The sequence below is a fragment of the Antechinus flavipes genome, chromosome 6 (assembly GCF_016432865.1).
Source record: "Antechinus flavipes isolate AdamAnt ecotype Samford, QLD, Australia chromosome 6, AdamAnt_v2, whole genome shotgun sequence".
Taxonomy (NCBI): domain Eukaryota; kingdom Metazoa; phylum Chordata; class Mammalia; order Dasyuromorphia; family Dasyuridae; genus Antechinus; species Antechinus flavipes.
In genome coordinates this window covers 78,574,375-78,594,562 of record NC_067403.1, presented here as the reverse complement: position 1 = coordinate 78,594,562, position 20,188 = coordinate 78,574,375, and the positions used below count along the sequence as shown (strand labels likewise).

The 20,188-nt window shown below is 40.8% G+C and overlaps 2 protein-coding genes across 6 annotated transcripts in view; one reads left to right on the top strand and one right to left on the bottom strand.

Moving 5' to 3' along the window:
- GATB (glutamyl-tRNA amidotransferase subunit B) overlaps nucleotides 1–4,037 on the top strand; it is a 102,485-nt gene extending 98,448 nt beyond the window's left edge. For both annotated transcript variants that reach the window (XM_051964898.1, XM_051964897.1), the window contains 2 exons: nucleotides 1,790–1,924; nucleotides 3,512–4,037. In XM_051964898.1, coding sequence (XP_051820858.1) covers nucleotides 1,790–1,924; nucleotides 3,512–3,637 — 261 coding nt within the window. In that variant the 3' untranslated portion in view covers nucleotides 3,638–4,037. The remainder of the gene's footprint in view (nucleotides 1–1,789; nucleotides 1,925–3,511) is intronic.
- A 10,192-nt stretch (nucleotides 4,038–14,229) lies between these two features.
- The window catches only part of FHIP1A (FHF complex subunit HOOK interacting protein 1A), a 371,400-nt gene continuing 365,441 nt past the window's right edge, over nucleotides 14,230–20,188 (bottom strand). For all 4 annotated transcript variants that reach the window (XM_051964895.1, XM_051964893.1, XM_051964896.1 and 1 more), the window contains one exon: nucleotides 14,230–15,343. In XM_051964895.1, the coding sequence (XP_051820855.1) occupies nucleotides 15,090–15,343 (254 nt within the window). In that variant the 3' untranslated portion in view covers nucleotides 14,230–15,089. The remainder of the gene's footprint in view (nucleotides 15,344–20,188) is intronic.

Genomic DNA, 20,188 nt, shown 5'->3' with positions numbered 1-20,188 from the left:
ATCAGGAAGACTTGGCAATTGCTTGGCTGTTGAAAGATGGAGGATAAAGAGTCAAACCTGACTCGGAGGGAGGAATCTAAAATACTAAATCTTTTAAGTGTTTATTCAGCACCTCTTATATGCAAAGTGCTGTATGTACTAGATTAAAAAAGGAGTTTACCATTTATTGGAGGTTTAATGTTTAGGACATAATCACATATGGTGCAAGGTAAAATATGATATGAGTAATGGAGGTATTCTGACAGTGTAGAATGGGACAATCTGAGGATAGAGCCACTGATTGCACGGCCAGGACAAAGGTCACTGAAAAAGTGGCACCTGAGCTAGACCTTGAACGAAGAGAAAGGTCATCTTTTATAGAAAATGACCCATCGGGGACATAAGCTTGTTTCCTTATTGCATCTCTCATCATCCACTCACTGGGCGTATGAATGCTCAGGTGCATCAGCTGACTGGGCAAGTCACAGCAACTTTGCCAAACCTCAGAGCAGCACCTTTCCCCTTACTTTTCTTGACCTGCTCACTATGGTAGTTGGGCGGAGCTGTCTCCTCGGAGGGCTGGCTCTTGACTGGTCCCCCTCTATCACAGGAGAAACGGGGAGTTTTCCATCTCCTTCCTGGCCATAATAATAATGATATAACTCTACAATCAGGACTGCAGGTGAGCCTATGGGGAGGAATAAAGGCTGCTGCCACAGCCCCAGTGTAGTATGAGAACAAAAGGGAGGAGGAAAATCTCTTTCTCTTCAAGACCTCTCTTCCTTACAAATACCCCCTGTTTTTAAGGACATCATTTAAAAAAATAAAAAAGAAAGAACACACACACACACACACAAAAGCCCGCAGACATGAATGGATAATTGTCCAAGTCAGGCGTGGATCTAGCGCTACCTGTAAGGAATAAATAAAGAGGTAGGCCTGGGGATTCTGCACGCTTTAATTTATGTTTTTCTTTGTGTTCTCATTATGAGGCCAAATAACTTTGTGCCCTCGTGAAGTCCTCTTCCCCAGCAGGAGGAGTTATCTGGAGCTGGAGCTGGTTTCAGCCCACTGGCTGCCTCCTGCCGCTTGCGCGTGGGTCCTAGCTTTTACAGAAAGTTGCCATTTCATTTAATTAGTTCATCGGATTGATGGTGTGCCTGTCTCCAGGTTGTCAGCAGGAGTCCCGGGACTAGTGACTGCCCCCTCACGACTCCCACAGTAGTGCAGCGGAGGGGGAACGCCGCCTCTGCCCAGAGAGAACAGCGTCTCTGGCAGCATTCAGCCAGGCTCTCGGAGGGCGCCCACTAACAAGGTTTTGGAAGGGTGAATGCTGAAAACTACCTTTGCTTATATTTTGAAAAAATAGAAAAAAATTAAATGTTAAAAAAATCAAATTATTATTTTAATAAAAATAAAACTGAGAAAATCAAAAAAGCAAAGATCTGATCAGGGCCCAGAAAGGCCTCATCTCATGGTTCAGGAGAGAATACCAATGAAAAAGGAATGCTCAATGTTAAGAGTCAAATCCCTGGAGAAAGGGAGGTCCAAAGGGTGGATGTCACTCATTCAGGGGCCACCAAGGAAATAGGATTTCAAGCTAGATTATTGTAGTTCTGATCCAGAGGTCGCTCTGTTTCATGTCAAGGATTCTTTCCCTTTACATACAAGAAAGGCTCTAGTGTCAGTTCAGCCCTTTCTCATCCTCCCTCTCCCTTCCCCAAACCCTTGTAACTTGGCAGCCACGGAACTGAAGCTTGCCTTTACCAGAGATCATTCTTTGCTGTGGCCTCCCCACTCTGGTTCTTAGGTTTTTGAGGAATTGTGGCACAACAGGGGGAAGACGCCGGGCCAGATCGTTCGAGAGAAGAAGCTTGAGCTGCTCCAGAACCAAGAGGAGCTGGAAGAGATCTGCCAAGCCGTGCTGGACAAGCATCCTCAGGAGGTAACTGTTTTATTTGTGACTCTTTTCCTGGGAGGAAGGGGGCTGCCATCAATGCAAGCGGGCCAGAGGTTTCCTCCAAGTCACAGTGTTTTTCACCTGCATCCAAAGTCAGCAGGCAGTGACTTCCCTTATGAGCCACGGGCCTGCTTGTGACCCAAATCACCCAGAGGAGAAAGCAGGAGAGCCTTTCTATCCTCAGGAGGGGCGTGGAATTCGTCCCAAAGCCTAGCTGGCCCAGCTTGAGTATTTATATCCTCCTTGATATTTGGGACAATTCAATTTCTATTTTCATTAGAAATTCTCACCCCTCTGAGCACCATTTAATTTGCATAAAGTAGTTATTTATAGGAGTGTCACCAAAATCGCCAAATTGAAATTTTGACCTCTTTTAAGGTTCCAGCTTTTCTCGAGGCCACAAATAACTCTCCATCCAGCCCAGCTAGTTGTCAGGATGAGGAGGGCCTCATCATAAGAAGCGGGCCTGCAGGTCCTGCAGTGAGGGAGGGGAGACATGGCGACGCAGACACTCCCAGCTTCAAGCCCACGAGTGATTGTAAAGGCAGCATGGAAAATTATTTTTAAATTATGGAGAAAATCCTTGACAGGAGCATGGCTGAAAACCAAGTCATTTTGTGTTGCCAGTGTAGCACAAAATAGGCAAGCTAAAATGAGTAGGGCCTCTCCCTCCCCCCAGGCTAATCATATTGTCAAGAGGGATTTTTCTGTGTGGGGAAGAAAAAAAATTGCCATCATCCCTTAGAGAACAGTACCCACCTACCCATCAGCTTGCTGGAAGACACTAACAGCCCCATAAAGAGCTCTTGATAAAGAAAATGAGCTTGCACCAGGGCTTCTGCAATCTCCATCTTCCTGCCTCATCTGCAGCCACTGATAAAGGAACTCTCAGAGTCTGATTCGTCCCGAAGCCCTCCAGTGCAGGTAGACCCAGGCTTCAGAGCCCATGGAGGGAGCTTCCAGCCTCACCAGTTACTTGCTAGATGAGGTGCCTTCGGGGCCTCCCTTCTCTCCCCTGCACCCTCCAATTACTTTAAACGAACTGCCTTTTTTTTTTTTTTTTTTTTTTTTTTTTTTTTTTTTTTTTTTTTTTAAAAACAGACCCTGAATTTTCAGTAACCAGTGAGAACCAGGACCGTGGAATTAGAGAGATTCACTCTCTTTGCTCTGAATCAGACTTTTTAAATTCCCTCTAGGGAACTTGCTCACTTAGAGGCCTTTTAAGATGCCCAGGTTGCTTGTGATACTTAGGAAAGGAACTTAGCTAAATTACCATTAGGATGTCCGCCTCTTGTCATTAAAGGAGTTAAGAGTGAAGGAGGAGAGTTGTGGCTTCCAAAATATCCCCGATCCAGACCATCATTCACTTGCTAATTTTTCCATTCATTTATATTAGGATCCAGAGTTTGGAAATTTCCTTTCAGCAAGAACCTAGAGAAGACGTGAACTGTAGATTTGTCTTTACAAAAATCACCAGACTCAACCTAGAGTCCTTTCTCCCCCACCCCCAGATTAGCCTGTAACAACTGTTTGCTTTCCCTCTTAACTGTATCTCCTTCCACTTCTTTGAAGGTCACGGCCGTGAAGAAGGGAAACCAGAAAGTTGTGAATAAACTGATTGGTTTGGTCCGAAGGGCAACACAAGGACGAGCAGATCCGGCCAGGATAAAGCAGATCCTGGAGAAGCAACTGCAGTGAGCAGCTCTGGGGCCGCCCCCCCAATATGAACATGAGGAAAGCAAACTGGTATGGACTGTGTTCCGGGCCCCTTCCCTGGGACCTCAAGGCCACAGGCTCTGATCTCAAGGGTCTTACTGCCTGCTGAATCAACCAGGAGCTTCACCCTGCCCACCACAGTGCGCTGGCCACCAGAGTTCCCACCCCTTCCTAGACTGGACAAAATTGTCTTTTCCTTGACACCAGGTCCCCGCGACCAAGATGACCAGGAAATTCTCCACAGGAGAACAGAAGGTCTAACTCCTGTGTTTGTTTCTATGCCAGTGGGAACTTCTGGGGTTTCAGTCAGAAATGTAGCAGCAGCCGAAAATCTCAGATCCTCAAATTCTGAAATAAATAAATCAGGCTCAACGATTTCAAATGATGTAACAGCTTTTCTCTTTAGAGAGGAAAAAAAAAATAAATCCAGGAACTCGAGCACTATATTTTTAGCACTAAAAATTGGTTGGTTCAGGCAAAAGGAACTGCAGTTTCTGCACACACCATTATGGTGGGAGGTGCGGGGGCAGGGAAATGATGGTATCACCCCTACCTGCTCATCATCCCATTAATAAGGATGCTTTGGTTCTCAGCAGTGCACATTTGAGGAGTCTAGAGCTTTGGACACAAGATCTAACTGAGATCATATTTTTTAAAAAGGCAACTAGATGTTTTCAAATATTTTAATGAATAAAATATATACTTGTGCTTCACATTAAAAAATTAACTTACAATTCATATATTGTGCAGAAGGCCCCAAAAAGCTGTAACATTAGGTTGACTTATTTTGTCTGGAAAGCATAATACTCTAAATTAGCAGATAGAGACCTTGACCTTTTAAAATAATCATCATGCACTAAATTTGATATCCACATGAAGGCGTCCTTGCTTTGATTCATGTTATACGACCAATCACACCATTTTATCCATGTCGCACAGTAGGTCTCCTTTGGATGCTCTGTAACCTCTGAGCTGACGACCAGTCTGCTGTTTTATTTTGTTTTGAAATCACATGGGACAAAAACAAGAAAGTAAAATTGTTCAGTGGCCCTAGTGTGCTACAAAACCTCATCAGCCCTTGATAAAAATAAGATGCCTAAGATACAGACGCCTCCTTCTTTGTTCTTAGTGCTGTCCCAGGTACCATGAGAAATGTGTTGCCAGCCTCTCCCTGGTCTTTCCAATTTTCCAAATACCCCTTGTTTGCAAGCAGAGGTGATTGTTCCCTGAGAAAAAGTGGAGGAGTAGAAAGTAACCCCCTTACCTTTCAAAAAAGAGGAATTGATTCATGCTGGCTGTCTGCTCAATACTAGATGAGTAGAGAAGAATGAGCAAGGAACCTCTTCATTCTTGTCAGTAGCTGTTTAGAATTTTAAGATTCTAACTCATGCAAAAGGAAAAAAAAAATTCACACAGCGTTTCCTACTTAAACACTGAAAACTAAGGGCTCTGAAAAAAAAAAAAAATTTTTACTTTCTTCTGCCCTCCCTAGGAAAGCAAGTAACTCAGGTCTGAGTCTCTTTTCTCGCTCTAGATTCTGTAATTCCATGAATCCCAAATGAGAGGGGAAGGCAACCTCTTCTCTCTCTAACAAATAGAGTTTTGCTCTTTGCGTCAATGTTTCAGAAAAGGCCCTAGCTTCTAGGATAATAAAATTTGGCCAAGGCATTTCAGGCTTTTTCAGAACTTAAGTCAAGTTATTACTTAATTAGGATGGCAGTTCTATCAAGATTTTAAAAAAAAAAAAAAAAAAACAGCAAACATCTTTGTAAACCATATTAGAGATTGAAGATTCACAATGAAAAATGTCAGAGTTAAGACACTTGGCCTTTAAAATATCAAATCTTCTACATTGCAGACAATTGCCTATTATCAGGTTTTAAGATCTCCCCAAACGGACTTTGTGTTGATCTAATTGCAGTTGTAAAAACTCAAATATAGTATCACAGACATTTTATTTGAATCCTCAACAAAATAATGTGATTTGTTTGCTTGAGGTCCCAGAAAATTCACAGGGAAAGCAGTAGTTTTATCCTCTAGTAGCTCTCAGTAAAATTCCATTTTAAATTCATCCTTTGCATGGGTGTGAATTTTGTTTGTTACCCTTCTTTGCTATTCAAGGAAAAGCTCATTAAAATGTATGAATCAGCACCAAGGTGGAGTCTTTGCCATCTGTCATTTGAAGCTACACCTGTAGAGTTTGGTGGCTGATACTCTGTGCTCTGACTGTGAGAGAGATGATGTGGAAAAACAGGCCCTTCCCCCAGACTGATTTAGAACATATCGTCCTGGCCAGACCCAAGCTTTGAGAGTAAATGACGTTTTCCCCCTGTGAGAACAGTCTCCCACTTTAAACTACACACCAGCTTTGGAGTCAGAAGACCTGAATTCAAATGTTACCATTGCCCATCACTGGCTGTTTGGGCCTGCCACAAATATCAAGAGAGAGGATTTCCCAAGTTCATTTAGTCCCACCCACTCATTTTTATTTATTTATTTTTTAAAAGAGGCAATTGAGGTTAAGTGACTTGCCAGGGTCACGTAGCTAGGAAATATCAATTGTCTGAAGCCACATCTGAACTCAGGTCCTCCTGACTCCAGGGCTAGTGCTTTCTCCACTGGCCACTTAGCTGCCCCTACTCATTTTTATAAGTGGAAAAATAAATCCAAACGACTTGCCCAAGTTGGCATAATGGGGTGCTCTGAGAATATGGCACATCACAAGAGGAAGGGAAATATGTGATGTGATCGTAAGACTAAGTGGAGAAAAACATGCTTAAATAAGGAACATTTTATACATGTATCGTAAACATAAATAAACAGCTACAAGAGGCTAACCAGTGTAGAAATAGAGGCAACAACCTGTTTGAACTATATCACATTGCTTGCTGTCTTGGAAATGGTAAGGGTCGAGAGGGAGAAAAATTTGGAATACAAAGGCTTTTTGTTGAAAACAATCTTTACATGAATTTGGAAAAATAAAATACTGTAGATGGGGGGAAAATGGAGGCAGTACTCCAGAGAGCATCTAGGACACAGATTAAAATGTAATTGGGAGATGTTTGACAAAAGATATAATAAAACACAGATGATCTTAATTTGTAGTTTTCTAAGTCATTATGGGATCTGTGGGGATCTGTTTTTATTTGAGTATGATACCAGTGATCTTGTATGTCCAAAAAAAACATAAACAAGGACAAGAGACTATTGCATCTTTGTTTTTCTCTGGTACCTAGAACTATTCTACAGAAGGCACTTATTAAATGTTTATTGAATGAATAAAGTGTAAGCTCTCTGAACTTATTCATCTGTAAAAATAGGTAAAACAAATAGTCAGGCTCCCTACCCTTATGGCATTGTTGGGAGGTTTAGATTAGAGCGCTTGTGTGAAAGTACCAGTGCCATTTTGGTGATCCTCAATCATCGACTGTCCTAATAATAATTGCTTAGCAGGGATCTTTCACGGAACTCCTTTGGAATTGATCACACATTTAATCATAATACTTAGCTGGGCACATACCTAGAAGTGAAATCAATTGGCCAGTGCAGCCAGCCAAAGACAGCCCAAGAAGAACCTTTCTAGTCCTATTCTACCACTTCAGTGGGGATGGGGTTTTAGTTGAAAGCCAGGTTTTTAAACTGGCTTATTATGAGTAACCTGGAAGGAAGGAAACTATCTTTAAAATGTAATTCTTGTTTTCTAAGAGTTTCGTTTATATCACCTCCATGCTCCATCATTTATTACCAGCTTCAGCTTCAGGGGCTCAAGGATTCTATAAAGTGACCTTTGGTAGGGGAGAGGGGAAAGATGGAAGAGGAGATTAGGTCTCTCTCTTACACAGGTAGAGAGGCACTCATGAGCTCAAACCCAATATTGATTGGCGTAAAAATTATAACCTGCTCCAATCCGACAACCTGGACCAGCCTGCCTCATCCTTACCTGGCCTGGTATCCCAGTGCTCCCAGGGAGTTCCCATACTGGTATCAAACTTAGTAAGAATGTCCAATTAGTTTTTAATCCTATAGCTCAGAATTCCTGAACCCAAACTATCCAACAGTCTGAACCTCCTGGCAAGGATCTTAGCCTGTGGGTACCTCCACACCTAGTTACCCATTAAAAAAATTTAACCAGGGCAGCTAGGTGGTGCAGTGGATAGAGCACCAGCCCTGAAGGCCAAAAAGTTCAAATCTGGCCTCGGACACTTAACACTTCCTAACTGTGTGACCCTGGGCAAGTCACTTAACCCTAATTGCCTCAGGGGAAAAAATTAACATTTCTTTCAATAAGTATTAAGAAAAGATAGACGAAAGCAGACTATGGAAAATACAAATCTGAACTATTTTGTTAACAAAAAAATCATCTGACTTTTAGCCAGATATATTTGTGTTATTTTTTGTAATAAAGCTACTAAATTAGCAAACGGGGAGAGCGAGGAATAGTTTTATCTGTTTGATCTATTGAGAAAGGGAGAATTTATGACCAAATAAGAAATAGAGAACATTTTGAACTGCAGAATGGATAATTTTGACTACATTAAATGAAAAAAGTTTTGCACAAACAAAACCAATGCAGCCAAGATTAGAATGAAAGCAGAAAGTTAGGAAACAAGTTTTACAAGTGTCTGATAAAGGCCTGATTTCTCAAATATATAGAAAAGTGAGTGAAATTTGTAAGAATATAAGTCATTCCCCAATTGATGTGTGTGTCTATCTTTAATTTAATTCTGTTTCTTCGGACTAATATGGAACTATGTTTTACATGATTGCCCAAATTGATGTGTGTGTCTATCTTTAATTTAATTCTGATTGCCCAAATCACTTACATCTGGAGGAAATAGGGGATGGAGGGAGGAAATTTGGAATGCAAAATTTTACAAAGAAAAGTAAAATTAAAAATTATCTTTACATATCATTGGAAAAAATAAAATACTATTTAAAGGAAGGGGGGAAAGGTACTAAATGGTCAAATTGGTAGTTGTACCATGGCATATCAGTTCCTACCTCTTTTGTTAAAGAGACTTAGCTAGAAATCGTTCATCAAGTCAGACAACATCAAATCCCAAACTCCCTCTTTTGAAATGAGTTCTCAGTAAAAAGGATCCTGCCCAGGAGAGAAGTTTCCTCCTAACAAGTCAGGCAGTAGCATCACTAACTTCAGGACATTGAAGGAAATGTAAGAATCATTCATTCCCTAATAAGCACATAACAAATGTGTCTATAGAGCAGTCTCAGCTCTAGGAGGCTTTTATGGTCTGAACTGAAATATCCTACTATACTGCCATAGATTCAGAGGAGGCATATGGGGTGAAGGAAGGAGGGGGGAAGGGAATTGTTTGATGGAGACCCCTTATTAATAAAGTATGAATTAACATTAAGCTCATTCTGCCTCTGAGAGGAAGAACATAGCGTGACTATTTCAAGAAGAGCCAGTCCAAAAAAAGTCAAAGGTTAGTAGGAATTAATGCCAGATAGTAAATGTACAGATGGCCACAACCCCAAGGGATGGATAGAAATCAGAGAGAACAAAGGACCAACCTGTATAAAAAATTAAAATAGGCTAATAATAGGAAACTACCACCTGAAGTCAATCATCGATCCAACATAAGAAACTGTTGACTCTCGATGGCAGATTTGGGGGGACCGCAAAAGACATCTGGGATGGTGGATGCATTGCCAACTTCATTGCTGGAATTTTAAGCACTGGGCTTGATTTAAGGGGTTGAGTAGAGTTTCATAAGATCAAGAGCTGGAAGAAATGGCAATCTTATCTTATCACTCATTTTGTAGATTAGGAAATGAAAGTAAAGAGAATCTAAGTGATTGGCCCAGAGCATTAAGTGGCACAGAAAGGATTTGAATCCAAGCCTTCCAATGCTAAATCCAATATTCTTTCCCCTTGCATCAGACTGTTAACTGGTCATAAAAGATATGCCTTTTGGTGCATTGCAGCTTGGAAGCTGAAATCTCTTTCATTCCTAGAAACAGGGGGTCAGAGGTGCTGGCCATCTTCCCATAACCTGCCACCGTCCATAAGAAATATCCACTTTTCCTGCTCCTCCCCGCTTTGGTCCACAAAGAGCCTCTCTCAGAGCCCACCCACCCCCACCCACATCCATTTGGCCAAAGCCCAGTTTACCCAGTTAATGAGCTGCCAGGATAATCTGCCCTCCAGAACAAGGAGTAGTTGGTTACTAATGGGCTATTAAATGCTTGAGTGAAGAAAGGATTTATGGACACAGAATCATCTGGGATACAAGTCTTCCCCCCTTCTGAGAGCTTTTTGCTAATGAATATTAGGTTTAAGAAAGGCCATTCCAAAAAGTTAACTCTACTTTGTCCAAAGAAATGTTTGTTCAGCGACATAATTTCACTAAGGCTGGAGGGAATCTCAACCTTTCCCATCTCTGTTCTTGGTGATTTAGCACAGAGTGGGGCTGCAAGTCGCACTAATGGCTGACATCCAGAGGGCCTGGAGCAGGGGGCACAGCGTATCAGTGACCTATGACTGCGTGCTTGACCCCGCCGCCTGTCCCCTGCCACAGTTAACACTGCCAGGCGAGCCCAGGCTCATGCACAACCATGTGTAATCATAGCCATCCTTGCAATACAATCTTTCATACAAACGGCCGGAGGGAACAGCCATTTCTGTAAACACAGCACTGGTAATGGCTGATTAAATCAAGCAGCCCTGGAGCAGGAGCTGGAGACCTAGCATGGGCCGGGAAGACAGGTGCTAACAAAAAAGGGGAATGGGGGTGGCGAGGAGGGTCTTCTCTAGGAAAGACCATTCCTCCAGCTTGCTTCGGTCCTCCTGGGCCAGAGTGCACCCTCCCCATCCTTACCCCTGAAGATGCTGAAAGCCAAAGAGCTAGAAAGAGAAACAGAAACACGGTATATCCTAGCCATTCTACATGTGCTAAACAAGGGGAACGGGTGAACGCCGCCTTCTTGGCTGGGAAGAGCGCTTTCTGGTAAGCTCTCGCATCCAAACCCAGCAATGAGCGCTGATCACTGACTCCTGAGAAGGCCTGAGGAGATCAAGCAAGCAAAATGCTTTGCAGCCTCTACACACAAAAAGGTGCTGTCAGGCCAAATGATGCTTTTAAGCCAAATAAAACTTATCTATTTCCCCAAGTGGAAGGAGTTTTACTGAGTAGACTAGATATACCCACAAACTTCACAAACATAGGATCATCTTTCCTTCTCCCCCCACCCACCACCCAAGCACTTCTCCAGAGCAAAGCATGCAGCCATACCAAAAATCCATTTCCCCTAATACCTCTAAGGTGAATGGAAAAAGTACTTTATTCCCATCTTGACTAGTGGAAGATAAAAGTTGAAGATAAACTATCAGAACCCACCTTGCCTAATTTTTTCCTTCCCTCTCTCCCCATTCCTTTGCAGAATCCTCCCTCCATATTTTAAATTTAAAATATTTATTTTCTCATTTTCAAAATCAGTCTGTCAAATATATATGCATTATGATACTATGAATCATAAAACATGGTCAGTTTAGAATTCAGACCTTTTTTAAAATAAGTTGTTGAAACTAGAATCGAAATCAAAGCAGCTACACCCAAAGAAAGAACACTGGAAAATGAATATAAACTGCTTGCATTTTTGTTTTTCTTTCCGGGTTATTTATACCTTCTGAATCCGATTCACTCTGTGCAACAAGAGAACTGTTTGGTTCTGCACACATATATTGTATCTAGGATATACTGTAACCTATTTAACATGTAAAGGACTGCTTGCCATCTGGGGGAGGGGGTGGAAAAAATCGGAACAGAAGTGAGTGCAAGGGATAATGTTGTAAAAAATTATCCTGGCATGGGTTCTGTCAATAAAAAGTTATTTAAAAAAAAAAGAAAGAAATCAAAGCTGAAATGGGCAACCCAGAAAGTTCTGAACCTCATCCCATCTATGATTTAATGGGTCTCCTTAGTTCTCCAACCCTTAAAAAGTGGTACAGTCTCAGCTCAGGCCTAAATCAACAAGGCAAAAAGTACCCTCACTTCTCCTTGCCTTCCAGTAACAAAGATCACAGATTTAGAGACAGAAAGAACCATAAGAATCACCAAATTCAACCCCGAATTTTACATATAGGTTTACAGAGGGAGATCACTTAGGTAAAGTCACATGACAACAGAGAAAGGGCTGGGACCCAGGCCCATGAGCTATTATCTAGGAAATCTCTGTCAATCACACTATATTAATATAATCTGGCCACAATCCTTATTTTTAGAAACTCAAAAGAATCCTATTCCATGGTCATCCTCCAAATTCTTTTTTTCTATTTTCTATTTTAAATTATATTTTTTTCCAATTTTTTTATTTTTATTTTAGTGAGAGTTTCTAGGGGCTAGAAAAAAAAATAGGCATTTATTTGCTTTTTCCCCCCCATGCTAATTGCACAGGAGAATCCTACATTATCACCCTTTTAGCACCTTATATTAGCAGGATCTATCAGGTTTTCTACAGATTCCTTTCTTTTCAGTGGCTTAACTTCACAGGTCTTTCAGGATTAACTTCTTGGCTCCCTTATTAAGCCACCATAAACCTTTGTTGCTCTTCTGTGGTGTGGCCACCATAACACACTCCCCATTTTCCTTGCCCACCCCTTTCTATTTACTTCCTCACCATCTTCTTCAGAGCATTCTCAAGAGGAAGCATATACACCCCCTACTCCTATTTAGACCTAGTTTCCAGGGGTCATTTTGTCCCCAAACTTAATATCGGATAACCCTGGCCACAGCTGTGAAGGGGCAGGCCCAGAATGGCAGTATTTGTTCACAAATAGCTATGTCCTATTTTCAAACTCAAAATCAGTATATACATATAGGTTAAAGAATTTTCTGCAACCTGTAAAGAGTATTGCATTTCACCTTTTCATCCATTAGGGGCGACGATGGAGAGAGCAGATGGCTGACTAAAGAAGAAATGAATCATAAAAGCAAATTCTTATTCTTCCCCAAAGAGAGCAACCACAGAGTCCTTCTGTAACCGTTCTGAAAAAGATGGTGCAGAGAGCAGAAGCAAATCCTTTTAGCTGGCCATATTAGCAATTTAATTACACGGTGAGTCTAAACAGAAGGAAATACTTGTGGAACAGAGTTAAAGTTCAAAGGTTCTGGTTAGGGAAGGCTAAATCATCCCATGAAATGACAACTCTCTCCGTGGTTGGCTTTCTCTGCAGAGCAAACCAGATTTTTTTCTAAAAAGAGGCCTTTGGGGGTTTGAAAATACAAGTAAGGGCCTTCAGATTCAAGCATTCGTGGTGAATGCTTTCCATTCTGAAATGCTCAGGTTGCCCCACTGCTGGCTAACCTAGCTTTTTTTAAGGCAAAGATTTTCAAGTCTGAAAAGAAATTAATGGGACTTTGGTTTCTGAGACTTCCAGAATTAAGGCTTTAATATAATCCCTAAGAGGTCATAGGAGCAGGAGACTTAGAATTAGAAGAGACTTTCTTTCAAAATCTTCTAGTCTACCCCCACTTCCATTTTCTGTAAGGAAGGAGGTCTGAAAGGCTTAAGCGCTTACTTCCAGGTCCACATAGGGAGCAAAATCCAGCTGTCTTTCCTTTAAATCATGTTGCCTCCTGGTTCTAGCCTAGGTCAAGTTCCCTTTAATTTCCTAAGTCTTCCAGCAGACAGACACCGTCCCTTCATGTTCTGTTCACTCCAGGACCTTTAAAATGGCTAATGCTAGTGCCTTCTCCATACTCCTTACCTGCTTCCATCAGGATTAAACAGCACTTAAAAGCTATATTCTTAACTGGTCTCTGGAGAAACTCACTTCATGGGGACGGGCCTGGCCCAAAGGACTCCATCTGTTTTTCTTACCCAAACAGAGTAGACTTTTTGATCTCCCTTCATAACACTGCTGGCTTATTATAAATTGGTTTTTCTACCCTGGAGAGCGCTGCCTGAAAACAAGGAGAGGAGGATGAAAGGTGAGGGGGACAATGAGAGAAGGGGAGAGGAGAAAATTCAACATCCCAAACAAAGTTCACATCTAGAATCATGTTGTGATCCCCATTATTTTCAGTCTCTCCTTTCTGGGGGTGATTTAAGGCATGTCTGTAGAACTGGGAGGAGAGAGAGGTGACTAGGAGGAGCTGCAAGGATGCAGTGATGTACTCCTACATCACCGTCAGTCCCTCCTAAGGAACCCCATTACTCGGGAAGCAGAATCTCCTGATGGAGGCAGGCAGCAGCAGCTCTTTGGCTCAGCACTGAGTCTGGGAACCTGCTTGTGTCTGCTCACCTGGATGAGCCTTTCCAAGGCTAGAGGGGGGAAAACGGCCCACAGCTCCTCTCTACAAAGTGCAGTGACATGTTAGAAAAAGCATCCGACTGTATAAAATCACCAGTGTTCTTACAGATAGCTCTTAGTTCACTCAAATGCTAAATGTCCTATTCCCCAATTGCAAGGTAATATCTGGAGTCTATAGGTTTCCTTCTCAGGAGTGCTTTAAAAATAGCTCTAATTGTCCTTCGGACATGAGTAAATGATGCCGGGCCATCTTTAGTTGGTCAAGAGAGAAATAAATCAGTCTCCTAAAAAAACAAAGTTGCTGCTTGCATAGGAATATTTTATTTTGTGCAAATCTCACCAGATAAGGCTCGCTTCTGCCTTTAGGGAGCAAGGGGAGGCTGATGAAACTAAGTCTGGCTCACAGCACAATGGGAAAATTCCATGCACTCCTTGTGCATCTGAATTTCCTAGAGGCCAGCTGTGAGCTGGAGGCTTCCCACACTCTAAGGCGAAATAAATTGAATAGCACACTTGTTTTTCAGTAAATCCTGGGTTTAAAATATCCAAGGAGATGCTGGATTTCAGTATGATGCAAGGAAGGCCCAGGGGTTCCATTTCTTTCCATTCTTCCTTCTAAAGGACCTGAGGATTTGGACAGAAGGCCCCAGGAGCAGTCTGCTAAGTCTCAGGGACGTTCCATTGGGAATCATTTCCCACATTAAGGCAACCAACAAGTCAAGGTGGCCTGGTGATGAGGGATTCCAAAGGAGGGAAGCCTGCCTGGGACTCCCAGGGCAGCCCCAAATAAATATCTGTCCAAGTGGAGACCAGATGCATACTCAGCTGAAAGACCCAAGAGAGGAGAAAGAAAGGGGTGACAAGGAAAAATTGGGGGGAGAAGCGGAGCAATGAGAAGGCCTCTTGCAACCCATCACCTTATGAGACATAAGTTCAACAAAGCATAGGATCATAAGGCCCAGTGAGGAGAGAGAATATATAGAGATTATTCCCCTCCCAGATCAAGTATTGTCAGGAAATATCAAAGTAGAAATTTTTATAAGCAGCTTTGTATTTAAAAATCGGTCAAAACACTAAAACCTTTTTTTTTTTTTGAACCTGCTCAAACTTGTTTTTTTGTTTGTTGGTTTTCTGTTTTGTTTTGTTTTTTAAGAAGTGCTAACAATAAGATTCCTCAAAATCCCCCAGGATTTTGTAGCACAGAATTGAATGCTCCTGGGCCAAAGCTGCCAGTTCTTTCAGAAACTCCGGGAAAAGGGCAGCAGCTAGCATGGTGTTCCTCACAGGCAAAGGGATGCTAGGAAAGGTCCCCGGTGTCTTCCCTCTGTTAGGTAGGAAAGACTGAAGCATCCTCGAGGGACTATCCAAAAGGTTCCTTCCACTTGCTGTTGAGTAGGAGTCCTGATTGTGATCTGAAGCCAGAAAAACAAGAACAATGGCTATTAATGATATCATAGGGTCTCAAATCCTATCTAACATCTTCATCTCTTACTTGAATGGAGTCTTGACATTGGAGAGTGATACATTATCATAGATGTAGACCAAGAAGAGAGATTTTGGCAGGGATTTTTTTACCTGTGGGTTAAAGTTCTTAATCTATAGACTGAGGGGAGTCTATAAACTTGACTGGAAATATATTAAATCTGTATTTCAGTATATTTGGTTTCCTCTGTATTTCAATATAATTGATTTCCTATATATCTTATGTTACTCATTTTAAAACATTATTCTGAGAAGAGAACCATAGGTTTCAGAAGGTTGCCAAGGGACCTGTCAAACAAAAATGATTATAAAAATTGGGTATATACCAACATCTTTCTCCACATACTAAGATAAGTTCAAGACATAAAAGGTGACAAAAATATACAAAGTAGAGGAGCAAAGAAGAAAGCACCTGTAAGATCTACAAACAGGGGAAAAGTTCTTGACCAAACAAGAAATAGAGAGACTCACAGAAGGTAAAATGGACATAAATTTTTAAAAACTTTTGTACAAACAAAAAAAAAGTGGAGCTAACATTAGAAGAGAAGCAAATACATGGGAATAATTCTTTACAGCAAGTTTCCTGATAGAGAACTTATTTCTAAGATATATAGGGAACTAATTCAAATTTATAAGGAAAAAATACCATTTCTCAGTTGATAAATATTCAGAGAATATGAAGAGGCAGTACTTAGAGGAAGAAATCTAAATTATCAGTAACCATATAAACTCTAAATCACTAAATAATTAGAAGAAATAATAATTAAACAACTCTGAGGTCTCACCTCACATTCACAAAATTGATAAAGTTGATCAAAAAGAAAAATGACAAAAGCTAAAGAGACTTTGAGTAAGCAGATACATTAATGAACTGTTAATGGATGTATAAACAGATCAAGCAATTTGGAACTATGCCCCAAAAGCTATTAAATTAAGCATACTTCTTTGACCCAATGATAGTACTATTGGATCTATATCTCCAAAACATCAAAAAAGGAGGAAATGGATTTATCTATACAAAAAAATATATATAGCAACTCTTTTTGTAGTGGCAAAGATTTGGAAACTGAGAGGATGCCCATCAACTTGAACAAGTCTTGGCATGCGAATGTGATTGAATACTACTGTGCTGTAAGAAATTGTTTCAGAGAAGCCTGAGAAAACTTGTTATGAATGATACAGAACAAGGAGATCAGAACCAAGATGGCAATGTATGCAAAGGCAAGTAACTTTGACAGAATTAGGAACTCTCTTGCTCACATATTTTGTTTTCTAACTGGGTTTGCTTCTTTCATTGGTTTATGGTATCCATTCATTTCGTTTGTAAAAGTGTAACCATGGCATAATGATTTAAGTATGTTCATATAAAATAAAGAAAAACAAATATTTTCATTTAAAAGAAAAAGAATTAGGAACTCTGATCAATATAATGACCAACCACAAATCTAGAGAGCATGCTACCCATCTCCTAATAGAGAGATGATGAACTCGAGTATAGATCGAAAGGGGTTTTTTTGGACATAACCAATATAGGAATTTGTTTTACTTGCTCTCTATATTTGTAACATGGGATTAATTTTTCTTGACTTCTCATTTAAATTACAAAATGTAATTTAATTTTTAAAAAGTTTTAAATTTAAATTTAAAATTTACTTTAAAATTAAACTTAAAAAATATACACCAATAGAAGTAAAGTGATTTGTTTAAAGTTAGTTTTAAAAAGGTAATGAGGGGCAGAATATGACTTCAAATCCAGCCCCTTTTCCTTTGTATCACAACTTCCAGGATTTTTTTTTTTTTGAGTATCAAATGAAACATTTATAAAGTATTTAGCACAGTGCCTGCACTTAATAAAAGTTAAATAAATGTTCCCCTTTAATAAATGTACACATATATACCACTTCTATGTAAATAACCCCCAAATGTGTATATCTAGCCCTTATCTTTCTCTTTAACTCCAAGTCTCCCATTCCCAATTGCCTGCTGGACATCTCCACCTAGATGCCCAACAAGCATCCAGAACATTCAAAACAAAACTCATTTTTTTCTTGAAACCAGGCTTGTTCCTGTCTTCCCTCTTTCTCTCAAAGATACCACCATATTTTCAGTTACCTAGGGTAATAACCTTCTTGTCAGAGTCTATTCCTTCCTTTCTCTCATCCTCCCAAAAGAATGCTCCTTGAGAGCAAGATGTATTTTGGGTTTAACTTTATATCCCACTCACCTGGCACAGTACCTGGCACACAGCAAACACTCAATCCCTCAATTAACATGACATTTGTGTTGAAGTACCTAAAGGGCTATCACATGGAAAAGCAATCAATCGGCCTCACGGCTTGGCTCTAGAGTTCAGAACTAGACTCATGTGATCTGAGAAATTGGCAGGAACCATCAAAACATTTCTTCCAACCCATTAACAAATAGAAAGTATGGAAGTGGGAACTGGACTCAGGATAATAAAACTCTGACAGTTAAAACTATTCAAAAATGGAATAGGATTTCACTCTTTTTGTTATTGTTTGTTTGCATTTTGTTTTCTTTCGCATTTTTTGATCTGATTTTTCTTGTGCAAGATAATTGTATAAGTAGGTATACATATATCGGATTTAACATACATTTTTAACCTGTTTAACATATATTGGATTACTTGCCATCTAGAGGGGGGGGGGAAGGGGGTAAATTTGGAAGAAAGTTTTGCAAGGGTCGATGTTGAAAAATTATTCATGCATATGTTTTGAAAATAAAAAGCTTTAATTTTAAAAAATGGAATAGGAGTGTTGGTTGGTGGTGAGTTCCCCATCACCGGAGTGCTCTCAATAAAGGCTAAGGCTGGTTGACCACTTATCAGAAATGTCAAAAATCCCTCATCTGCCATCTTCTCCTTCTCTCCCCTTGAACTTTTCTTTGCCAAGGCTAACTTTCTGCCTTGTGTCTTTGACCCTTTTCCTCTGATAGAAAGAACTCTCTTTGAGGAGTTTATCCCAGTTTTCATTTCCAATCTCTCACACATCTTCACTCTTTCTCTGTCTTTCCTTACTGCCTTTCCCACCTCAAAATCTTCCCCAACTCTGCCATCCCCACCTTATTATCCTACAATATATGTATTAAACCCCTTGGAAGAGACTCATTTTACTCCCTCTGCTTTTTCATTCACTGCACAAATCATTCGTTGTAATTCTACTCTATATAGTGCCCTTTGCCACCCATTCATTCATCAACCTCTTATAACAGCATCAGATACCGATGTCCTATGGAAGCTCTTCTTTCAAAGATTGCCAATGAGTTCTTAGTTGCTAAATCTGCTTGGGGGGGGGAGGGGGGACGGTGCCTTCAGTCTCACTGCCTTGATTTGTTTTAGCTTTCATACTGTTAACCTTCCTTATTTCGGATGCTCTCCCCTACTTTTCTTCCTCCTCCTATAGTCTGATAGGTCCTCTTCAGACAAGCTTTCATTCCGCCCCCAAAATCTGCTTAGTACCTACTAAGTACAAAGGGGTATTCTAAAATTAGAGAGGCAACGTCAAAGGTTGATTACATGTCGCACCCCTTTTTTTTCTATGCTCTAAGAACCTGTTTTAATTCTCATTCCAATTATTCCAATTCCAGTAAATATCATTCCAATATCTTGTTATCTTTATCTTGATATCTTTATATGTCTTGATAACTTGATATCCAGTATTAATCTCTCCTGAATCCCAATTCCAAATCTCTAACTGCAATCATGGAGGGTCCTACCAGCAACTCAAAGTCAACATGCCCCAGACTGAACCATCAACTTCCCTCTAAACATCACTTTCCCCTAAACTTCCTCATGTCTGTTGTTGCCATCATTGTCTTCCCAAACACCCAGGTTCAAAATCTCCAAATCCTGTTGTCCAAGCACGACGTGTGGCCTCCAGGTTGGTGCCTTTGACAGGGACTAATCTCCTATGCTTAGACCGTCCCCCCTTTTCTCATCGTGACTTTTCAGAGTTTTCTTAGTCTCCTCAAACACCCCCTCCTTGAGGGGCAGCCCTGATGGATGGACTCTTCTCCCAATTTTAGACAGTCTCAGTGGTTGTTCCCCTACGCCCAGAATGCCCTCCCTTCTCATCCCTGGCTTCCTCAACTAAAATCCCACTTTTCTCTCTTCTTCTCTTCTAATTTTAGGTGCTGGATGGCCAGCCACTAGACTCTGATAACTCTGGAGGAGATAGGGACGATGAGGACTGAGTAGTTTAGGCTTACTTAAATCTAATTCATAGTCAGGACTTCTCCTTTGGGATGCCCGTATCCTTGTTCAGAGTGAAGGACCTTCCTTCTGCTGATTATTCCCTAATTATGCTATCTGTACATAGCTACTTGTATGTGGTCTCCTTTTTATAACAGTGTCCTCAAGGGGAGGGCTGCCTTGCCCTTCTTTCCACAGTAGTTACTTAATAAATATTTACTGACTGACTGAAGGGCTTCACATTTGCTATTGTGGAGTCATTTTTCAATCTTGTCCAACTCTTTAGGACCCCATTTGGGGTTTTCTTGGCAAAAATTCTGGAATGGTTTGTCATTTCTTTTTCCAGCTCATTTTACAGATGGGGAAACTGAGGCAAATTGCATTAAGTGATTTGTCCACGGTCACGCAACTATTAAACGTCTAAGACCAGATTTGAACTCAGCTCCAGGCTCAACATTCTACTGGTCTCACTTTTACTAGCTGTATAATCTTAGGCAAGTCACTCCATCTGTGGGAATATAATAGCACTGACCTCCCTGAATTGTTCTGAAGAGTAAATGAGATA